General features: G+C 47.7%; 1 protein-coding gene and 1 long non-coding RNA gene across 3 annotated transcripts in view; one reads left to right on the forward strand and one right to left on the reverse strand.

Moving 5' to 3' along the window:
- Positions 1–5,538: 5,538 nt before the first annotated feature.
- The window catches only part of Fam186a (family with sequence similarity 186 member A), a 33,993-nt gene continuing 15,601 nt past the window's right edge, over positions 5,539–23,930 (forward strand). The window contains exons 1-10 of the mRNA XM_040753824.1: positions 5,539–6,037; positions 6,414–6,584; positions 13,750–16,421; positions 16,566–16,811; positions 16,920–17,150; positions 17,331–17,747; positions 17,928–18,014; positions 18,195–18,251; positions 19,224–19,583; positions 19,872–23,365. Of these exons, the coding sequence (XP_040609758.1) occupies positions 5,848–6,037; positions 6,414–6,584; positions 13,750–16,421; positions 16,566–16,811; positions 16,920–17,150; positions 17,331–17,747; positions 17,928–18,014; positions 18,195–18,251; positions 19,224–19,583; positions 19,872–23,365 (7,925 nt within the window). The 5' untranslated portion in view covers positions 5,539–5,847. The remainder of the gene's footprint in view (positions 6,038–6,413; positions 6,585–13,749; positions 16,422–16,565; positions 16,812–16,919; positions 17,151–17,330; positions 17,748–17,927; positions 18,015–18,194; positions 18,252–19,223; positions 19,584–19,871; positions 23,366–23,930) is intronic.
- LOC121142874 lies at positions 5,927–22,141 on the reverse strand. Of its 2 annotated transcripts, none has more exons than XR_005879988.1 (3): positions 22,040–22,141; positions 8,787–8,935; positions 5,927–6,823 (listed from the first exon to the last, which is right to left on the reverse strand). It is a non-coding gene; the product is annotated as an uncharacterized LOC121142874 (long non-coding RNA). The 2 variants fall into 2 exon arrangements; XR_005879987.1 differs by lacking the exon at positions 22,040–22,141 and adding an exon at positions 16,874–16,963.

A 23,930-nucleotide genomic window follows, 5' to 3' on the forward strand; every position in this document is an offset into this window, starting at 1 on the left:
ACTCAGAGATCCGCCTGCCTCTGCCTCCCGAGTGCTGGGATTAAAGGCGTGCGCCACCAACACCCAGCGACTTCATTACATTTTAATCCCTCTCATGTTTGTGTTTTCTTGGGCATCACTGAGGCATTGAATTCATTTTCTTTAAGGCCAGCGAGCTGTTTTTTTCTATAAACGTGAATTCTTTGATTAAGTTTATGTTTGTTCTTTAATGTTCAGTGTGTCCTGGAATTCAACTAGGTTGTTCACATCAGAGGCTTTGGGTGTGGAGGGACACTTTCTTGACGCTTCATATTGTCTGGATGAGGTCTGGGCCTGTGGACCTCTTTTGTTAATTCTGTCATTGATGTGGACTCAGCAGGCTGGGACAGAACTCACAGAGATCTGCCGGCCTCTACTTCTAGAGTGTTCAGGTTAAAGACACACACCACCACACTCAGTATCTTAGTCACTGTTGTTTTGCTGTGAAGAGATACTATGACCAACTCTTATGAAAGAAAGCGTTTTATTGCCTGCTTACAGTATCAGACGCTTAGTCCATTATCTCCATGGCAATGCATGGAGCTGGTGCATAGCTGAGAGCTATGTACTGGTCTTCTGAGTGGGGGCAGGGGAGGGAAGGACTGGGCTTGCCATGGACTGAAACCTCAGAGCCTACTCCCCAGTGGCATACTTCCTCTGGCAAGGCCACACCTCTTAATACTTCTAATCCTTTTGAAACAGTGCCACTGTTGAAAAGTGAATAAGCATTTAAATACATGAGCCTATGTGGGCCATTTTTATCCAAGCCACCATACTTGGCTACAATATTTTTCTTTTAAAATTATCATATTCTTGCCAGGCAGTGGTGTCAAACACCTTTAAACCCAGTATTTGGGAGTCAGAGACAGGCTGATCACAGTGAGTTCAAGGGTAGACTGGTCTACAAAGTGAGTTCCCGGGCAGTCAGGGCTGTTACACGGAGAAACCCTGTCTTGAAAAACCATAAAAATTATCTTGTTATAGCCAGGCTTGGTTCTGAGCACCCTCTTCTGACTTCTGCAGATACCAGGAACTTCCATGGTACTCATACAACTACACAAGCAAGCACTCATGCACACAGACTAAAAGTACATAAATCTTTTAAAAGAATAATAGACCTGACAGTGGTGGCCCACGCCTTTAATCCCAGCACTCGGGAGGCAGAGGCAGGCGGATCTCTGGGAGTTCAAGGCCAGCCTGGTCTACAGAGCAAGTTCCAGGACAGCCTCCAAAACAATACAGAGAAACCCAGTTTCGAAAAAACCAAAAAAATTTTTATCTTATTATTATTATTGTTATTATTGTTATTAGTGTGAGAGACAGAGAAAGAAATGGAGGGTGGACAAGTTTTGAGAGTCCACAGAACCTGCCACCTCCTTAGACGGGCTCATTGGAGCACAGTAGGTTGTGTTAAAAATAATTAAGCAATAATCCTACCTACCCCCCACCCTCTCCAACCACCCCTCGCCATTTTTTCAGACAGGTTCTCATGTAGACCCAGACTGGCCTCATTTAGCCTAGGCTGGCCTCTAACTCACTCTGTAGCCACTGATGACCTTGAACTTCTAATCATTTTGCCATTATCTCCCACGTGCTGGGATTACAAGAGCTTCACGTGTAAGCACTCTGCCAGGCTACATCCCAATCCCAAGGAATTACATGGAATATTGCCATGTATAGTGATTTTCAGTTTCCCAAAAATTAGATTCTGGTATCGTTGGATAATGGGGACAAAGTAGGTAAAAGTAAAATTTCAGCTTACTACAGGGCTAAAACTAGAGAAAATAAAATTCATAGTAGTCATCACTGGGCATTGAGAAGGAGAAGCTCTGAAGACACAACATGTAGTAACCTTTACCAATATCACTTTCCTAGGAATCAGTCATGAAAGTGTTCATTTGTCATTATTGTATTACTGTGTGCATTTCTGGGTTTGTCTTGCTTTTCTACCCTTCTACTTTAACCTTTCCACTCTGAGTCTCATCGAGAGTGTCTGTCTGTTTGTCTATCATCGATTTTTCTATCATCTACCCATCATCTATCATCCATCTATTTATTGTCTATCTACCTACCTATCTACCTATCTACCTACCCATCTATCTATCTATCTATCTATCTATCTATCTATCTATCTATCTATCTAATTAGTTCTGAGGTGGGACCTTTCTATGTACTCCTGGCTGTTCTGGATCTCACTCTGTAAACCAGCAGGCTAGTGTCAAACTCACAAAGATAGTCAGTCTGTCTGCCTCTCAAGGCCTGGGATTAAAGTCCTGTGCCATTATGCCTGGTTTAGCAAGCATCTAACAACCAGTAGCATGTAAGATGTTTCCCATATTCTGTTCAGTGGTAGCACACACCTTTAATTCCAGCAATCAGGAGGTAGAGGCAGAGACAGGTGGATCTCTGGTTGAAGCTCCCTGATCAACAGAGGGAGTTCCAGGACAGCTAGGGCTACACAAACAAACCCTGTTTACAAGACTAGAAAACAAAAATTTTCCTCCATGTTTTCTAGGGTTTTTTTTGTTTGTTTGTTTTTTTGAGACAGGGTTTCTCTGTATTGCTTTGGAGCCTGTCCTAGCACTCACTCTGTAGACCAGGCTGGCCTCGAACTCACAGAGATCCACCTGCTTCTGCCTCCCAAGTGCTGGGATTAAAGGCATGGGCCACCAACACCCAGTTGTTTTGTAGTTTTATATCTATATATACCTTACATTTAAGTCTTTGATCTATTTTGAGTTAAATTTATACACTGGATTCATTTACTTGTTTTCCTTAAACCATTTTGGTTTTCCCATCAGGCAGTCTTGGATTCATCAGATTGTGCATTCTAATTGTTGACCTTTCTATTCCAGGCTGTAATTAGCTTGTCTCACTCATGGTAGGACCTGATTTGTATGGTTCTATAATGAACCTGCAGTCATGAAGTGACAACCTCCAACTGTGTCTTCAACACTGATTAAAGCTGGGAGATGGTGGCGCATGCCTTTAATCCCAGAATTTAGGAGGCAGAAGCAAGTGGATCTCTGTCAATTCGAGGCCAGCCTGGTCTACAGAGTTCCAGGATAGTCCAGGATAGGTTCCAAAGCTACATGGAAGAAACTCTCTCAACACACACACACACACACACACACACACACACACACACACACACACACACACAAAGCCTGATACTTGAGGTCACTTGGGATTTTTTTATGAATTCTAGGTTATTTTATGTGTTAGTGTGTGTGGTGTGTGTGTAGTGTGTTAGTGTGTGGTATGTGAATGAGTGTATTACGGTGTATGAGTGTGTTCGTGTGTTATATGTGTTTGAGAGTGTGTGGTATATGGCATGTGTGTGAGAGTGTGTGTTAGTGTATGGTGTATGCTAGTGAGTGTGTAAGAGTGTGTGGTATGTGTGGTGTGTGTTAGTGTGTGAGTGTGTAAGAGTGTAGACTTTTTCCTCCAAAACAATACAGAGAAACCCTGTCTCGTAAAACCAAAAAAAAAAAAAAGTGTGGACTTTTTTGTTGTATTTTTCAAGACAGGGTTTCTTTGTATTGTTTTGGAGGCTCTGTAGACCAGGATGGCCTTGAACCGTGCGCTCACGCCTAGCTTTTTCTTTTCTTTCTTTTTTTTTTTTTTTTTGAGTGTGGACTTTCAAGTATGAGTTAAACTGAGTAAATGTGAAAGCTACAAATAGATCCCGATACAAATTCACTTTATTGTAGCAACACTAAATACCATGGGCAACAATGCCTTATTATTGGTACAATTTAGGTTGCTTTTTCTGTTGCTGTGACAAAGACCATGACCAAAAGAAACTTGGGGAGGAAAGAGTTTATTTGGCTTTCAGGTTACATTTTCAGAGGAAACCAAGGCAGGAACCTGGAGGCAAGAATGAAACAGAGGTCATGCGGGAAAGCTGTTTACTGGCTTGCTTTTCATGGCTTGCCTAGTTTGCTTTCTTATATGACTCAGGACTACCTGCTCAGGGGTGGGAGCATCCACAGAGGGCTGGGCCCTCCCACATCCAGCTTAATCAAGAAAATGCTTCAAAGGCTTGCCTACAGACCAGTCTGATGGGGCATTTTCTCAACTGATGTTCCCTCTTGCCAGATGAGCTGGATAGTTTAATGACAACTTGACACAAGCTAGAGTCATCAGAGACGGGGGAAGAGAGCCTCAGTTAAGAAAGTGCTATAAGCAAGCCAGTAAGCAGCACCCTTAGTGCCCTCTGCATCCGCTCCTGCCTCTGGTTCCTGGTCTGTGTGAGATCCTGCCCTCACTGCTTTTGATGAACTGTTCTATGGAACTGTGAGTGAAACAAACCCTTTCCTCCCCAACTTGCTTTTGGTCATGGTGTTCCATTGCTGCAATGATGACTCTGACTTAGCCACCAGATGACCCTACTTGTGTCAAGTTTACGACAAACTAATTGACACAGGTGTGTGCATGTGAGTGTGCATGCGCATGCATGTGCTTGTGTGTGTGTTCAAGTGTTCACATCCTGCAGCACCAAGTGGAGGTCAGAGGATAACCCTCAGGAGTTAGTTCTCTCTTGCCACTGGTGGGATCTGCTGATGGAACTCCCTTTGACTTTTGGCAACAAGCCCATTTCCTGGTTAAGCCATCTCACCAGCCCCCTCAACACCTTTTAAAAGAGGCTAGTCATCCAGCTCTCTGATAATTCTGTGTTTCTACAGTTTTTCACTGTTTGTTTGAGACAGGGTCTTTTGTAGCCCAGGCTAGCCTCAAACTGCCTGTGTAGTCAAGGATGACCTTTAACTTCTGATCCTTCTGCCTCCATCTCCCACGTGTTGGGATTCCAAACATACAGGTTTTCTGGTAGGGTGCCTGCAGAAGATGTACAAGGCCAGGGCTCAATGCCCACTTCCATAAAAAGGGAGCAACTTACACTTTGCCTGTAGAGTCTTACTTTACAGATAACGAAGAGGCAGTACAGAGATGTTAAGTGACACCAAACACTATTTTAACAGAAGTTCTGCAGTTTGGGGGCTGGAGAGATGGCTCAGAGGTTAAGAGCACTGACTGCTCTTCCAGAGGTCCTGAGTTCAATTCCCAGCAACCACATGGTGGCTCACAACCATCTACAATTCAATCTGGTACCCTATTCCAGTATGTAGGTAGAACACTGTATATGTAATAAAGAAATAAAATCTTTTTTAAAAAATTTCTGCAGTTTGGTCCCAGGTCAACTCAAAATCCAACGATCTTCAGTCTTGTTAGATGATGAAGCTAGAAAATGTTTCCTTATTTGGAGAGTTGTTGAGACAGGGTCTCATGTAGCCCAAGTTGGCCTCAAAACCCCTATGTAGCCTAGTCTGGACTCGAACTCTTGCTTGTAACTTCTGAGTGCTGGGACTGCAGGCATGAACCACCACGCCTTGACCTAAGACTTTTTTCATTTTTTAAGTGAGAGAAAAGCTGGGACTCAGTAAAGCCATACCAGCAACACTTTGTTTTGACATGGTATACAGCAACTCTTATAAAAGAAAACGTTTATTTGGGTTTGGCTTACAGCTCAGAGGTTTAATCCATTGTCATCATGACAGGAAGTATGGTGGCATAGGCAGATGAAGGAGAGGCAGCTAAGAGTTCTACATCTGGATCCACAGGCAACAGGAAGAGAGAGTGACATACTAGGCTTGGATTGAGCTTCTGAGACCTCAAAGCTAGCCCTCTATGGATGAGCTTCCTCCAACAGGGCCACACCTCCGATAGTGCCTCGCCCTATGGACCTCTGAGGGCACTTTTATTCAAATCACCAGACTAATGTGTTATCCCTTCTCTTTGTAGGATATCCTTTCCCGGCTGATCGAAACAATGAACAAAGTGGAGCTGCTGATGACTCGCTATGCTCTGGACAGTTCATTCCTTGGGAAGAAGGGTTCCATCACAGAAAACCAGAGAAAGAAGAGAAAGGCTTTCTTAGAAAAGATCGATATGTATGTTAAGACTATTGATTTCCGAGAAAGGATTCTCATGAAACTTATGTCCTGGCTAGAAGAATGGAGTAAGTGTCTGGACAGATTCAGAGGGAAGAAAGACAAGACAGTTAATGAGAGAGTGGAGAAGTTTAATCATAAGGGGAAGCTGAGGGACTAACTAGATGTAGGAGACAAGACTGGGCCAAATGAGGGAAACAAACACGGTGCTTTTAAACCTGGATACTATTTTCTTAACTTGCTGATTTAACTGTTTGGGCTTCTATCCCAGGTCTCTCTTCCTGTATAATTATTTAATAGAGAAAATGCTCAGGGCAGCAGTAAGCACAGGATCACTCTATTCTCCAATGGGACCATGTTGTATAGTTACCAAATATCATAAGCCTATACATGAACATAATAGTTTTGCTTCTTCCATAAGATGGTTTTCTTTTTCTCGTCAAGATTTCGTTCTGTCTGAGGTGGCTGAGATTGACATTGAGGAATACCACCACTGGGTTGCACAGATGGAAAGGATGCCGGAAGGGCTGAAAGCCATCGACAGCAATGTCAATAATCTGTGTCAAATTACCATGGCACTCTTTGAGGAAAGGAAGAGACAAAAGAGAAAACTATGTAAGTATACTTTGTAATACTTGGAAGTGGGGTTTAACTTTTTACCAAATTACAGCTCTATTGGCAGCTGGAGAGATGGCTCAGTGGTTAAGAGCACTTGGTAGTCTTCCGGAGGACGTGGGTTCCATTCCCAGCACCCAGATGGCAGCTCTGGTTCCAGTGGAAACAGCCTTCCTTCTTCTGGCTTCCTCTCAGACACTGCATTTACATGGCACACAAACACATATACAGACAAAACCCTTGTACACATAAAATAACAAAATTTAAAATACGGCATTTTGAAGTATAATTTTCATTCCATAAAAGGTACATGTGAGAAGTGCACAATTATCTCCATAAATTCACAGTGTTGCTATGGTGTGATCATCACCTTTTCCCTACTTTATATAAACAATCAGATTATATGTGGGTCTTTGGTTTGGTTGAGACAGAGTGTTGCTATGTAATCCAGGCTAGCCTGGAACTCTCTCCTGTTACAGCATCCTGAAGGCTGGGATCATAGATGTGAGTGACTACACCTAGCTGCTGTGAGTGACCTGTCCTGCTTGACTTCTTCCAGTAGTCTACTGCTTCATTAGCAGTGTTGTAGGGCGTACTGGTAACCAGGTCCTCTTTGCTGAGCCTTGTGTGTGGTTGTCAGATGTACCACATCTGGTTGATGTGTTCAACTGGGGGATATTTGGATGTTTTCCACATTTGACTTTTTTTGGGGGGGGTTTCGAGAGATAGGGTTTCTCTGTAGCTTTGGAGGCTGTCCTGGAACTAGCTCTTTTAGACCAGGCTGATCTCAGACTCACTGAGATCCGCCTGCCTCTGGCACCCGAGTGCTGGGATTAAAGGCGTGTGCCACTACTGCCCAATCACATTTGACTTTTCTAAGCACCGATGCTATAAACATACATGTGGAAGTTTCTGTGAGGCACATGTTTTAGTTTGCATGCATGTACAGTACTTGTAGACAAGTAGATTGCCTGATCATATAGCAAATCTGTTTTCTAAGTGGCTCACAAAACAAAAACCCACATGTAATCTGATTATTTTGCATTTCTGTCTGTAGTGTAGGAATGCTCTAGCTCTTCCATATCCTCAATGCTCATTACTCTTTTATTACTCAGGCTAGCACTTGTGAAGAGGTATTTCCGATTTACATTTCACGTCCCCAGCAAGTAATGAGACTAAATAGCATGGACTTCTCAGCCACTCCTATATCTGCTTTGATGAAAGTACCTATTAAATTCTTGTCCTTTTGCTTCTTTTATTTTACTCCCCATGTCCTCAGCTTTTGTTTGCTTTTTTTTTTTTGAGACAGTCTCACATTCCTGGCTGACTTTGACTTAACTTCCTAAGTAGGTAAGGGTAACCTTGAACTCCTAATCCTACTGTCGCTACCTCCAAAGTCCTGGGATTGCACACAAATGCCACCACATCCAGTTCATCTTTTATTTTCCTGTAAATTTTTCTTTTTATTTTTCTGTGGCTTTGGAAGCTGTCCTGGAACTTGTTCTGTAGACCAGGCTGGCCTTGAACTCAGAGATCCACCTGCCTCTGCCTCCCGAGTGCTGGCATTAAAGGTGTGTGCCACCAGTGCCTGGCCATGTTTTGTGTATGTCTGCACCACATGCATGCTTGATGCCCATGTAGGCCAGAAGAGGGCGACAGAGCCTTCCAGATCTGGAGTTAAAATGACTGAGCGCTCCATGTGGATGCTGGGAATTGAAACTGGTACCTCTACGAGAGCAACCAATGCTCTCAGCCACCAAACCCTCTCTTCAGCCCCTTTTATTTGTTAGTTACACTTAAAATTGTACATGGTGGATTCCGAGTGGGATTCCTATATACTACTTTTTGTACCGTCTGGCAAATGATCTATGATGGCTGTGCTTTCAGTTTCTAATGAGTGAGCTCACTAGACATGCAGCAAATTAAAGGAACGAGTAGCAGTAGCAGGCAGATAAAAGCAGCAGGTGGACCAACAGCAACACATCAGTTTACAACATCCAGCGGAGTGGCCTGATTGAAGAGCAAACCAAGCCCAGGTGTGCTAGCCATGCCTTTAATCCCAGCCCGAGGCAGGTGGATCTCACGTCTGAGACTACTCTGCTCTAGAAAGCTCCAGGCCGGCCTTGACTACACAGTGGGACCCTGTCTCATCTCCCACCATCATCTCCTTCTTACCACCCCCAAAAGGGAAAGCAAACAGACCATGGAAGCATCATCCAGTCAGGGCTTGCAACATGAAGCAGAAATCAACTAAGGAAGTCCAAGTTTCTCTGTGTTCTCTCTTCGTGTTTGAGTTTCCAGCTTGCCTTTCCGCTGCAGGTGTTTTTATACCATGGGATGCCCATTGGTATCTGTTGGAGATAATTCACTTTTAGATGTTCTCAGGTACAGGATGTGCTGTTGTTGGCTCTCCCTGTGGGGAAACCAGTGGCCCAGCCTGCCCCAGGACAGGGAGTTTTGAAGGAAGTAAGGGAGTGCCCTCACAGCCCCCAAGTCTGCCCTCAATAGTCTTTTTTTTTTTGAGACAGGGTCTCTCTGTATTGTTTTGGAGGCTGTCCTGGAACTTGCTCTGTAGACCAGGCTGGTTTCGAACTCAGAGAGATCCGCCTGCCTCTGCCTCCCAAGTTTTTAAAAAAATTTATTTATTATGTATACAGTGTTCTGCCTGCATGCATGTTTGCAGGTCAGAAGACGGCACCAGATCTCATTACAGATGGTCATGAGCCACCATGTGGTTGCTGGGAATTGAACTCAGGTCCTCTGGAAGAGCAGCCAGTGCTCTCAACCGCTGAGCCATCTATCCAGCTCCCTCAATAGTCTTAAGCAGCAAGTGACCCACTCAGATGACCTACTCAACAAATACCTTACAACTTCACACCATATGATGTTCAAAACAGGGACCATCACTGCTGCATTAGTAAATGTTATTTCTTGATGTCTTTTGGATATGTCCCTTTAAAAAGCCCCCCTCAAGAGTGCTTATCTCAAGACAGCCTATCCTAGAACTTGCTCTCTAGATCAGGCTGGCCTTGAACTCACAGAGATTAAAAAGTTTTTTTGTTTTGTTGTGAGATAGCACTTCAGCATGTCTCACAACATAGCCCAGGCTGCTCCAGAGCTTGCTATGTAGCTTGGAGCATCTTGAACTTGAGATCATCCTGCCACAGGCTCCCAAATGCTGGAATTATACACACATGGCACTACATCTGATTATATAAAAGCTCTTTATCAGAAAAGGAATTTGTGGATATTTTCTCCCAAGCTAAGGATTTTTTTCATCTTCATATTGTCATATCTGGAGACCCACTGAATTTAATGTTGGTAAGTGCCATTTGTCTTCACAGATTTTCTTTTTGACAATCATGGTTTTACTACTCTACTAAGAACTGTCTCAAGCCAGGTACAGTGGTGCCTTTAGAGGCAGGAGGATCATTTGAAAAGGATAATCAATAAGAGACTACATATAATCCATTAGGTAGATGGACAGATAGATGATAGGCATGGCATATGCATTCCATCAAATTTGAGGAACACTTGTATTCTGGTTTAGCATATGGCTGACCCTGGAGAATGGCCCAGGTGTGCACAAGAGGAACATGATTATTATACTATTACTGGGTAGAACTGATTGACAGTTTACAAATCTGCTGTGAGTTTACTGATTTTCTGTGGAGTGATTCTATTCATTATTGAAAATGGGATACTGGACTCTAGCTTAAATTTTATGTTCATTTGCGTGTGTGTATGACACACGTGGAAGTTAGAGGATAAGTTGTGAGAATCAGCTGTTCCTGTCCACAAAGAAGGTTCTAGGGAATTGAACTCAGGTTGTTAGGTACTGCAGCAGGCACCTCCTTGCTGAATAAATACTACGTAGACTAGGCTGCCCTGGAACTTCTTAGGTAGACCATGCTGGGCTGGAACTCAGAGATCCGCCTGCCTCTGCCTCCGGAGTGCTGGGATTAAAGGCGTGCGCCACCACCGCCCGGCCAGGCTGGTCTTGAAGTAATATTTGTTTCTATTGTTTCTTTGTTTTTAGAGACAGGGCTTCTCTGTGTAGCTTTGGAGCCTGTCCTGGAACTCACTCTGTAGACCAGGCTGACCTCAAACTCAGAGATTCTCCTGCCTTCCTGCCTCTGCCTCTGCCTCTGCGTGCTGGGATTAAAGGCATGCGCCACCACCGCCCAGCTACAATTATTTCTTTATCTTGCTGGGTAGTATATATTTGTGGGGTCCAAACTCATGTGGCAAAAATCTAAATATCTAATATTAAAATCTAAATATCAAGAGGCTTCTGGGAATACAATTGGGTCATATGGGCAAAGTCTTACTACCTTTTACTCTTTTTAAATTTATTTACTTTTTTTTTATGGGTATGGGTGTTTGCCCGCATTTTTTTTTTTTTTTGGTTTTTAAAAACAGGGTTTCTCTGTGGCTTTGGAGGCTGTCCTGGAACAAGTTCTGTTGACCAGGCTGGCCTCGAACTCACAGAGATCCGCCTGCTTCTGCCTCCCGAGTGCTGGGATTAAAGGCGTGCGCCACCACAGCCCAGCCCGCATATACTTTTGTGCATCGTGTGTATGCAGTGCCTGTGGAGGCCAGAAGAGGCCATCGAATCCCCTGGAACTAGAGTTACAAAAGGTTAAAAGCTGCCATGTGGGCACAGGGAATCAAATTCTGGGTCCTCTGGAAGAGCATGCAGTACTCTTAACCATTGAGCTATCTCTCCAGCCCACCCCACCCCTGTCTGTGCTGAAACTCAAGCAATGAGATCCACCTGCCCTTGCCCTCCCAGGTGCTGGGATTAAATGAGTGCATCCCATCTGCCACCCATAGCTCATTATCAGCCACCTTTACTTTTAAATGAACTTGACTTTTTTTTTTAGAGCAGTTTTAGGTTTTGAGGGGGGGGGGGGAGGAACAACAGAGTTCTGGTGTACATCTCTATAGTTTTCTCTTATTAGTATCTTAAATTAGTGGGCCCATGGATGGTTCCGTGGTTGAGAGCATTACCCGATCTTCCAGAGAACCCAGTTTGATTACCAGCAACCACTTGGTCACAACTGTGTATAAGTCCAGTTCTCCATGGGGCTCACATACATGTATACACACACACAGTTAAATCTTTGTACTGGCTAGTTTTATATCAAACTTGACACAAGCTTGAGTCATCAGAGAGGAGGGAGGGAGCCTCTGTTGAGAGAATGTGTCATGAGATCCAGCTGTAAGGCCAGGCAGATCATTGTGGGCTGGAGGCCAACCTGATGATCTACAGAGTGAGTTCCAAGACAGCCAAGACTAAGCAGAGAGAGGGCTTCTTAAAAGCAAAACAAAAGGATCCAACTGTAAAGGCATTTCTTAATTGGTAATTAAATGGGGGAGGGTTCAGCCCATTATGGGTGGTGCCATCTCTAGGCTGGTAGAACTCAGTTCTATAGGAAAGCAGGTTGAGCAAACCAGTAAGCAGCACCCTCCAGGGCCTTTTCATCACCTCCGGCCTCCAGGTTCCAGCCTTATTTGAGTTCCTGTCCTGACTTACTTCCATGATGGACTATGATGTGGAATTGTAAGCCAAATAAACCCTTCCCTCTCCAGCTTGCTTTTGGTAATAGCGTTTCATCGAAGCAATAGAAATCCTGACTAGGACAACCTTTTGAAAGCATACATACCTCACATTAGTATGTACACTTGTTATATTTAAGAAGCCAAAGTTGAAGCCAGGTATGGTTGCTCACACTTGTAATTCAGTAATTTGAGAGGTAAAGGCAAGGGAATCTAGAGTTCATGGCCAGCCTTGACTACACAGCAAGTTTGACCCCACCTCAAAGAACCAAAAAGGAAAGGAAAAAAACCAACCCTGGCACATTATTAACTAAATTGCATAATATATTCAGACCTCCATGGGCCTCACCTACTACCCCTTTCTGTTCTGGTTGTGAGCGCCACACTACCTTGTGTTGTCACATCTGCTTAGCCTCCTCTTAGGGGCTAGAGTACTTAGAGTGCAGCCAAGGGCATCTGTCATCTAGGAGCTGGGGACGAAGAAATAGGTGGGTCCTTTGGACTTGCTGGCCAGACGGTATCATTGATTTGACAAGCTTTAGTTTTTGTTTTTTTTTTTTTTTTTTTTTATTTTTGAGGCAGGGTTTCTCTGAGGCTTTTGAGGCTGTCCTGGAACTAGCTCTTGTAGACCAGGCTGGCCTCGAACTCAGATCTGCCTGCCTCTGCCTCCCGAGTGCTGGCATTAAATGCATGCGCCACCAACGCCCGGCCAAGCTTTAATTTTTGAATCAGAGTCTGTACTGAACCTAAAGTACAGCTGTGCGTAGTGGCACATGCCGGGTGGTGGTGGTGAATGCCTTTAATCTAGCACTCTGGAGGTAGAGGCAGGCAGATCTCTGTGAGTTTGAGGCCAACTAGGTCTACACTCCTAGTTCTAGGCCACTCAGGAGACCTTGCCCTAAAAAAATGTTATTACTTCCCCCACATCTGCTGTGGAATAATGCTTGCACACTGTAAATAATACTGCTCTCATTGTTAATAAAAAGCTGACTGGCCAATAGCTAGGCAGGAAGAGATGGGGGTAGACAGCCTGACACAGAGAGAATTCTGGGAGGAAGGGCAGAGTCAAGGAGTCACCCAGAGGGAGCAGGAATGTCGTGTTAATAAATGCACTGCCACGTGGCAGAGTGTAAATAAGGAATATGGGTTATTTTGAAATGTAGGAGATAGTAATAAGCCTGACCTATTGGCAGAGCACTTACAGAGCCTCTGCCTGGTTGGGGAGCAGGTGGTCAGGATAGGAGATGTCTGCTTATACCCTTTCTTTTGGGGGAAGTAATCTTTGGCAGGAAGTCTATATACAAAGCCTATAAGCAAGGAGAGCACAGCTGCTGCTCTTGTATAGTATCTACATGTTATTTTCCATTTTTGTGCATTGGAAGTTTGTCTCTTCTCCCTTGAGTATTTAGTCATTATCTATGCTAAGGTGAGATTGTAGGTATCTCACCTTTGGTTAATGACTACAAAATCCAATGCTCATGAATGTTTATCCTGCGTGCATTCACTAGTTGAGGCTAAGTTTCTTAGGCTTAAACATGGGCACAGTACAATATAAAAGAAGAAATGTAAATCTATTGTTTTGTTTTTAATGTTTTTCTTCCAGTGGCTAGAGGTACTCTCTGGAAAGCTTGGAAGGAACGTGTTGTAAAGCGGCCGGCCACAGCCCACGCTTTAAGACCAGATCAGATGATTTTTGACCAACTTGCATTGAATACTAAGGTCTCAGAGATACAAGACATGCTCCAGGAACTCATCAACACAGCCATGTTCAGCAAATTGGAAAACAATGCCATTAAATACATATCAGCAACAGTGCTGAACCTCTCCACAGCCCTGAACACAGTCAATGAGGAAATGAAACTTTTGAGCTCTCATATTACCAACGTAGCTGTGGGTGAAGAACAAGAACAAGAAATAGAAAAAGGCGTCTTACAGAAGGCCTTCCAAGAACTCAGTGAGGAAAATGACATGCTTCAACAGAAACTTAAAGAAGCCGAAGAAAAGTGCGACCAACTTATTCGAATCAAAAATTTTCTAGGGCGCCAACTCTTGCCCCCAACTACGCCCTTGCGAGCATTATCTGCGACGTCTCCACAGCCACCCGTAGGCAAAGATTCAGAACCAGAGGATATTGACGATCTTTTAAGCAAAGAGCTTGAAAAGACTATGGATGAGCCCAAGAAGAAGGGGACCAGAGCCACCACAGTAAAGTGGGACTCGACTATGGAATACATAGCCCAAGATGAACCGGCTCCAGCCACGGCTAAGCCCCAAACTGAAGATAAGGCTCATCACGACCAGAAAAATCAGCTCCTCCCAAGCCCACAGCCAGATGAGTCTTCTGACACAAATCTGGATAAGGAGGAAAAGAGAACCCTGGAGATGAAGTCTAGTCAATTTTCTGATTCACAAGCACTGGACCAGAGGAGAAAAGACCGCAAATCAAAGGGCCCAGAGGTCAGGGCCAGAACAAGCGGCATGTGGCCCAAGAGAGGCAGATCGGAGCACTCCGTTGGGAGAAGCCCAATCTCAGAGGCTAAAATCGAGCCCACTGTGAGGCCGATCGAAAAAGAAGCCAAGACTCAAGTAGAACTACCCAAGACAACCCAGCCTGAGAGTACTCCAGAGCCATACAAAACAGAATCAAAAGGGAAAAAATACGTGCCAGGAAAAGTTGAAGAAATGCCAGGCACCACAAAACAACGTGGTAAATTATCACCCAGGGTCCCTAAACAGACTTCAGTAAGTCCTGATGACAAGAGTGAACAAAGTGATCTGGAATCATTTCAAAGAGCCATATTGGCTTTCCTAAGAGAGAAAATGAGTAATGTAGGGAAGGCAATTGATCCAAAGAGTATACAGGAGGAGGAGGAGTTATTAGGGAGAGCAGAAGTTGAAAACTTAAACACCATAAAGGAAAAAATGGAGGAATATTTCCAAAAAGTGGCTGAAGCTGTGACTAAAACCTTGAGGACATACAAAGATGCAAAAAGGGGACAATTTAGAGAGATATCTGGCAAACGAAAGTTGTCCTCTGTCACACCACATCTGTTTCCTAAGCGGGCATCGATCAGTACCAAGCCTGAAATTAGCAACTTAAGTGAGGTGACAGACCCAGTGATTAGGAAACTAGTACAGGCGCTCTTAGATGAACTAGAGAGTGACAGGGACAGGGTGAAGGATGAAAGGCAAGAGCAACAAAAGCAGGAAGAGGAGGCCTGGAGGGAAGAGCAAAGACTTCAAAAGCTGGAGGAGTGGAGACAGGCTCAGGAGCTGTGGATAAGGGAGGAGACTGACAGGGAGAGGTTGAAGGCAATGAGGGAAGCAGAAGATGGTCAGAGGCCGAAAGGGAGCAAATCAAAACAATTGGTGAAGACCGAGTCAAAGCCTTATGACCTGAAGATGACGTTCACCCAGTCTGCGGTGGTGCTGACGCCCAGGTGGATGAAAGTCCTGAAACCTCAGATAAGTCAAGTACAGTTATTCCAAGTGGATCCTTATGAGATGGAGAGCTTTGATGAAAAGCAGGCCGCCTCTTCCAGGACCCTCCTTGTTTCTGCAAAGCCCCTCCCAAAGCCTGTCCCTGAACAGGCCCAGATAAGGGGTCCTGAAGTGTCTCAGATGTCAATGGCGTCCTTAACCCTTGAGCAGATACAGGCTTTGCGTGGTCCTCTTATTCATGAACACGGGACAGAGGAGCAAAAATTAGGGACTCAGCTCAAAGATTCTAAGATCTTTGAGCAGACAGTAACTCCGAGAAGGTCTCTCACATCGGAAAAACCAGAGGCAATGCAAATTCCCCAAACTACCGCTGAACAAGTACAGATATCTGGGGCCACAGTTACCCAAAAAACAGTTCTACCTCTACAGCAGATTCAAGTAAAAGACATTACTCTCACCTCTCAACAGGTCCTAGATCAAGGGATCACCCCCACTCCTGAGCCAGTCAAGGAACCAAGGATCATGCTAAATCCTCAGCAGGCCCAGGCCCTGGGCATCACTCTCGCTCCTGAGCAGGCCAAGGCCAGGAAGATCAGTCTGACCCCTCAGCAGGCCCAGGCCCTGGGCATCACTCTCACTCCTGAGCAGACCAAGGAACAAAGGATCAGTCTGACCCCTCAGCAGGCCCAGGACCTAGGGCTTACTCTCACCCCTCAGCAGGCCCAGGCCCTGGGGCTCACTCTCACTCCTGAGCAAGCCAAGGCACAGAGAGTCAGTCTGATCCCTCAACAAGCCCAGGTCCCAGGGGTGTCTCTTACCCCTCAGCAGGCCCAAGCACAAAGAAGTAATCTCACCCCTGAGCAGGCCAAGACCCTGGGGATAACACTCACCCCTCAGCAGGCCGAAGCACAGCAGACAACTATCACCCTAGAGGAAGCCCAGGACCTGGGGATTGTTCCCACCCCTCAGCAGATCAAGGTTCAGGGGATCAGTCTGACCCCTCAGCAAGGATGGGCCCTGGGGATGGCTCTCACCCCAGAGCAGGCCCAAGCACAGGGGATTATTCTCACCCCTGAGCAGGCCCAGGCCCTGGGGCTCACTCTCACCCCGCAGCAGGTCAAGACTCAGAGGGTCAGTCTGACCCCTGAACAGGCCCAGGCCCTGGGGATCGCTCTTACCCCTGATCAGGATGAGGCCCTGGGGATGACTCTCACTCCCAAACAAGCTCAACTACATGAGATCAGCCTCAGTTCCGAGGAGGCCCAGGCCCTGGGACTCACACTCACCCCTCAGCAGGCCCTGATAAAGAAGATCTATCTCACCCCTCAGCAGGCCCAAGCACTGGGCATCACTCTTACACCTGAGCAAGCCAAGGCCATGAAAATCAATCTGACCCCTTATCAGGTGCAGGCCCTAGGGATCACTCTTACCCTTGAGCAGACCCGAGCACAGAGGGTCAGTCTGACCCCTCAGCAGGCTGAGGCCCTAGGAATCACACTGTCCCCTGAGCAGGCCCAGGCCCTGGGCATAGCTCCTACCCCTCAGCAGACTGAAGCCTTGGGAGTCATTCTTTCTCCCGGGCCAGGCAAGAAGCAAAGGGTCAGCCTGACTCCTGAGCAGGTTGAGGCCCTGGGGATGACTCCCACTCCCAAACAAGCTCAACCACATGAGATCAGCCTCAGTTCCGAGGAGGCCCAGGCCCTGGGACTCACACTCACCCCTCAGCAGGCCCTGATAAAGAAGATCTATCTCACCCCTCAGCAGGCCCAAGCACTGGGCATCACTCTTACACCTGAGCAAGCCAAGGCCACGAAAATCAATCTGACCCCTTATCAGATGCAGACCCTAGGGATCACTCTTACCCTTGAGCAGGCCCGAGCACAGAGGGTCAGTCTGACCCCTCAGCAGGCTGAGGCCCTAGGAATCACACTGTCTCCTGAGCAGGCCCAGGCCCTGGGCATAGCTCCTACCCCTCTGCAGACTGAAGCCTTGGGAGTCACTCTTTCTCCTGGGCCAGGCAAAGAGCAAAGGGTCAGCCTGACTCCTGAGCAGGTTGAGGCCCTGGGGATGACTCTCACTCCCAAACAAGCTCAACCACATGAGATCAGCCTCAGTCCTGAGGAGGCCCAGGCCCTGGGACTCACACTCACCCCTCAGCAGGCCCTGATAAAGAAGATCTATCTCATCCCTCAGCAGGCCCAAGCACTGGGCATCACTCTTACACCTGAGCAAGCCAAGGCCATGAAAATCAATCTGACCCCTTATCAGGTGCAGGCCCTAGGGATCACTCTTACCCTTGAGCAGACCCAAGCACAGAGGGTCAGTCTGACCCTTCAGCAGGCTGAGGCCCTAGGAATCACACTGTCTCCTGAGCAGGCCCAGGCCCTGGGCATAGCTCCTACCCCTCAGCAGACTGAAGCCTTGGGAGTCATTCTTTCTCCTGGGCCAGGCAAGAAGCAAAGGGTCAGCCTGACTCCTGAGCAGGTTGAGGCCCTGGGGATGACTCCCACTCCCAAACAAGCTCAACCACATGAGATCAGCCTCAGTTCTGAGGAGGCCCAGGCCCTGGGATTCACACTCACCCCTCAGCAGGCCCTGATAAAGAAGATCTATCTCATCCCTCAGCAGGCTCAAGCACTGGGCATCACTCTTACACCTGAGCAAGCCAAGGCCACGAAAATCAATCTGACCCCTTATCAGATGCAGACCCTAGGGATCACTCTTAGCCTTGAGCAGGCCCGAGCACAGAGGGTCAGTCTGACCCCTCAGCAGGCTGAGGCCCTAGGAATCACACTGTCTCCTGAGCAGGCCCAGGCCCTGGGCATAGCTCCTATCCCTCAGCAGACTGAAGCCTTGGGAATCACTCTTTCTCCTGAGCCAGACAAGGAGCAAAGGGTCAGCCTGACTCCTGAGCAGGTTGAGGCCCTGGGGATGACTCCCACTCCCAAACAAGCTCAACCACATGAGATCAGCCTCAGTCCTGAGGAGGCCCAGGCCCTGGGATTCACACTCACCCCTCAGCAGGCCCTGATAAAGAAGATCTATCTCATCCCTCAGCAGGCTCAAGCACTGGGCATCACTCTTACACCTGAGCAAGCCAAGGCCACGAAAATCAATCTGACCCCTTATCAGATGCAGACCCTAGGGATCACTCTTAGCCTTGAGCAGGCCCGAGCACAGAGGGTCAGTCTGACCCCTCAGCAGGCTGAGGCCCTAGGAATCACACTGTCTCCTGAGCAGGCCCAGGCCCTGGGCATAGCTCCTATCCCTCAGCAGACTGAAGCCTTGGGAATCACTCTTTCTCCTGAGCCAGACAAGGAGCAAAGGGTCAGCCTGACTCCTGAGCAGGTTGAGGCCCTGGGGATGACTCCCACTCCCAAACAAGCTCAACTACATGAGATCAGCCTCAGTTCCGAGGAGGCTCAGGCCCTGGGACTCACACTCACCCCTCAGCAGGCCCTGATAAAGAAGATCTATCTCACCCCTCAGCAGGCTCAAGCACTGGGCATCACTCTTACACCTGAGCAAGCCAAGGCCATGAAAATCAATCTGACCCCTTATCAGGTGCAGGCCCTAGGGATCACTCTTACCCTTGAGCAGACCCAAGCACAGAGGGTCAGTCTGACCCTTCAGCAGGCTGAGGCCCTAGGAATCACACTGTCTCCTGAGCAGGCCCAGGCCCTGGGCATAGCTCCTGCCCCTCAGCAGACGGAAGCCTTGGGAGTCACTCTTTCTCCCGAGCCAGGCAAAGAGCAAAGGGTCAGCCTGACTCCTGAGCAGGTTGAGGCCCTGGGGATGACTCCCACTCCCAAACAAGCTCAACCACATGAGATCAGCCTCAGTCCCGAGGAGGCCCAGGCCCTGGGACTCACACTCACCCCTCAGCAGGCCCTGATAAAGAAGATCTATCTCACCCCTCAGCAGGCCCAAGCACTGGGCATCACTCTTACACCTGAGCAAGCCAAGGCCATGAAAATCAATCTGACCCCTTATCAGGTGCAGGCCCTAGGGATCACTCTTACCCTTGAGCAGACCCAAGCACAGAGGGTCAGTCTGACCCTTCAGCAGGCTGAGGCCCTAGGAATCACACTGTCTCCTGAGCAGGCCCAGGCCCTGGGCATAGCTCCTACCCCTCTGCAGACTGAAGCCTTGGGAGTCACTCTTTCTCCTGGGCCAGGCAAGAAGCAAAGGGTCAGCCTGACTCCTGAGCAGGTTGAGGCCCTGGGGATGACTCTCACTCCCAAACAAGCTCAACCACATGAGATCAGCCTCAGTCCTGAGGAGGCCCAGGCCTTGGGACTCACACTCACCCCTCAGCAGGCCCTGATAAAGAAGATCTATCTCACCCCTCAGCAGGCTCAAGCACTGGGCATCACTCTTACACCTGAGCAAGCCAAGGCCACGAAAATCAATCTGACCCCTTATCAGGTGCAGGCCCTAGGGATCACTCTTACCCTTGAGCAGACCCAAGCACAGAGGGTCAGTCTGACCCTTCAGCAGGCTGAGGCCCTAGGAATCACACTGTCTCCTGAGCAGGCCCAGGCCCTGGGCATAGCTCCTACCCCTCAGCAGACTGAAGCCTTGGGAATCACTCTTTCCCCTGGGCCAGGCAAGGAGCAAAGGGTCAGCCTGACTCCTGAGCAGGTTGAGGCCCTGGGGATGACTCTCACTCCCAAACAAGCTCAACCACATGAGATCAGCCTCAGTTCTGAGGAGGCCCAGGCCTTGGGACTCACACTCACCCCTCAGCAGGCCCTGATAAAGAAGATCTATCTCACCCCTCAGCAGGCTCAAGCACTGGGCATCACTCTTACACCTGAGCAAGCCAAGGCCACGAAAATCAATCTGACCCCTTATCAGGTGCAGGCCCTAGGGATCACTCTTACCGTTGAGCAGACCCGAGCACAGAGGGTCAGTCTGACCCCTCAGCAGGCTGAGGCCCTAGGAATCACACTGTCCCGTGAGCAGGCCCAGGCCCTGGGCATAGCTCCTGCCCCTCAGCAGACTGAAGCCTTGGGAGTCACTCTTTCTCCTGAGCCAGGCAAGGAGCAAAGGGTCAGCCTGACTCCTGAGCAGGTTGAGGCCCTGGGGATGACTCCCACTCCCAAACAAGCTCAACCACATGAGATCAGCCTCAGTCCCGAGGAGGCCCAGGCCCTGGGACTCACACTCACCCCTCAGCAGGCCCTGATAAAGAAGATCTATCTCACCCCTCAGCAGGCCCAAGCACTGGGCATCACTCTTACACCTGAGCAAGCCAAGGCCATGAAAATCAATCTGACCCCTTATCAGGTGCAGGCCCTAGGGATCACTCTTACCCTTGAGCAGACCCGAGCACAGAGGGTCAGTCTGACCCCTCAGCAGGCTGAGGCCCTAGGAATCACACTGTCCCCTGAGCAGGCCCAGGCCCTGGGCATAGCTCCTATCCCTCAGCAGGCTGAATCCTTGACAATCACTCTTACCCCTGAGCAGGACCAGGCACTGGAGATCAGTCCCACCCCTGAGCAAACCCCCCACACATTAGAGTTCTCTCTCAGCCCACAACAGGCCTGGGACCTGGGCATCACTCTCACCCCTAGACAAGTGAAGGTACAGAAGATCTGTCTAACCCCTGAGCAGGCCCAGGTCCTGGGAGTCACTTTCACCTCTGAGCAGGTCAAGGCATGGAAGATCAGTGTGACCCCTGAGCAGGCCCAGGCCCTGGGCATCACTCTCACCCCTGAGCAAGCGAAGGTCCAGAGCATCAGGCTGACCCTGGAGCAAGCTGAGGCTCTGGGGATCACTCTCACACCAGAGCAGGCTGAAGCCCTGGGGATCATTTCCACTCCTTCACAGTTACAGAAACGGGATAGTCTTCCTTCTAAGAAACTCCAGGATTTGGATGCCTCATTAACCTATGAACAGGCAGAATTGCTAAGGGGTGGTCCTATTAAAGAGTCATTTCAGACCCAGAAAACCCCTATTATCCCAGAATCTATGCAAACACCTAAGCCAACTGTTGCTTCTAAACAGACCCAGACAATTGAAATCCCACAAACTATGCAATGGTCACAGATATTTGGATTTCCGTTTCCACAGAGACCGGGCAAGGCTCTGGGAATCACTCTCACACCAGGGCAGACCCAGGCATCTGAGCAAGTTCAGGCATTGCAACCTCCCCTCACACAAATACAGACCCTGCCGTTGGGCCAGCTTGGTCCAGGAGAGACACAAACATTAATATTCACTATCACACTTGAGAAAGCACAGAATTTTGGTGTTACTTTTACCCAGGAGCAAATTCAGGCAGCAGCTATCACCCTCACCTGTGAGCAGGTGGCAGCATTAGAAAATGCGCTCACTGCAGAACTGGCCTGGAAATGGGGGCGTTTAACCACACCAGAAAATGTTCAAGAAGCATCACCAAGAATCGTTGATTATCAGCCAACTCAAGCGTTTCAAATTCCTCTTACCTTGGAAAAGCCTGAGACATTGGCTCCTGCTGACAGATTATTTCAACAATTGAAGGATTTTCCTCCATCTATACCATTGCAGAAAGTAAGACCTTTTAGCCATGCCCCACTTTCCCCTAGGATGATCCCAGGAATGAGTATTCTTCCCGACTCTGAGAAGCTTGAAGAAGCAGGCATCTCTCCTACCTACAAACGGATTCCAGCCAACAGAGGTCAAGTCACTCCCATTCAGCTCCCAACACCAGAAGTCCCTCCTACCCCAAGGCAGCTCCCAACACCTGGGGCTCCTTCCACTCCAGGGCCACCCCTTGGTCCTTGGCATTTATTCAAACCTGAAGACACTTGGCCACCTCTAATACCAGGAACCCTCTCTTCCCACAGAAAGCCAACACCACCGCCTGTATCTGGAGTCCCACACACCTCTGGAGAGTTTCCAGGACTCCTTGTTTCTGGAGGTTCTACTGTCCCCAGGGAGTTCCTAATATCCAGAACCTTCCCTTTCCAGCCTCCAGTCATGCAGACCTACTCTACCCCTGAACAGCAAAGGCCATCACTGACCATTCCTGAGCAAAAAGAATTCCCTTCAAGAGCAACTCCAATCCTAGCGCATCTGTCCACAGCAGAGGCCCAACCAGTCCCTGGGAGACCTCAGAGAATCTCTTCCTCTTCGGTCTCTCAGAAAAGGTCAGGAGCTGTTTCCCTGCCAAAACCTGAATTGGCCAGCATTCACCCAAATGCTGTTCTGGCCTTTGAAGTCCCTCAGGCTCCTTTGCCTATGGAGAAGCTCCGAGTATCAAAGGTTTCTGACACTTCAGAAAAAACTCGGGTACTCCAAGGTTCTTCTGGCATGAAACCACATGGAATGTTCCAGCCTTATGTCACTGGTTCCAGGATACCAGGGTCGAAGTCCCATCTCATTGGTGAGAAAGTACCTTCTGGTCTGGAGAAGCCTATTACACCGCTACCGTCTCTTACCATTCAACTCTCCCAGACATCACAGAACTTATCTTTTGAAAGTGGCCAAAAACCACAGTTCCCTCCTATAGACGTGCCCTGGATACTAACCCCAGTTTCTGGCACCAGGAAAGCCAAGACCATGGAGTCCCCTCTCACTGCCCAGCACCCTGAAGACAGATACGTTGTTGATGTGGAGGCTCAAAGGAAGAACCTGGTTATATTAAATCAGGCTGTGCAAACTGCTAGACTCCCTGCACAGTACCACACAATTGCCAGGAATCTCATAATTGAATCACTTCATATGAATACAGTGCGCCTGGGGTATCTGTTCCGAAAGTATGTTGCCTATAGGCTGATCCAGCTTGCCAGGTAAATATAATTATTTTTTGTTTTTGTTTTGTTTTTTTGAGACAGGGTTTCTCTGTATTGTTTTGGAGGCTGTCCTGGAACTCGCTCTGTAGACCAGGCTGGTCTTGAACTCCCAGAGATCCGCCTGCCTCTGCCTCCTGATTGCTGGCATTAAAGGTGTGTGCCACCAATGCCCAATACATAGAATTTTCTGGTTTAGTCCTGATGTCGAACACCTTCCATCACTGCCTAGAATATTCATGTTTGTCAGGCCACATGCTCTAATTTGTTTTAGTTTTCATTTTATGTGTATGGGTATTTTGTTTTCATGCATATCTGTACTGTGTGTGTGTGTGTGTGTGTGTGTGTGTGTGTGTGCATGTGCCTGTACTCAAAGAAGATGCTGGAGTTAGTCAGTTGTGAGCTACAATGTGAGTGTGTGAGTGCTAGGAATTAAACCCAGGTCATCTGGAAGAGCAGCCACCACTCTTAACCACTGAGCCATCTTTCCAGCCCCACATCACATGCTGTAGACATTTTCTCATTAAGGATCTGCAGGGTGGAGGTTTAAGACCATAAAAGGAAA

The sequence above is a fragment of the Mesocricetus auratus genome, unplaced genomic scaffold, assembly GCF_017639785.1.
Source record: "Mesocricetus auratus isolate SY011 unplaced genomic scaffold, BCM_Maur_2.0 Super-Scaffold_100010, whole genome shotgun sequence".
Taxonomy (NCBI): domain Eukaryota; kingdom Metazoa; phylum Chordata; class Mammalia; order Rodentia; family Cricetidae; genus Mesocricetus; species Mesocricetus auratus.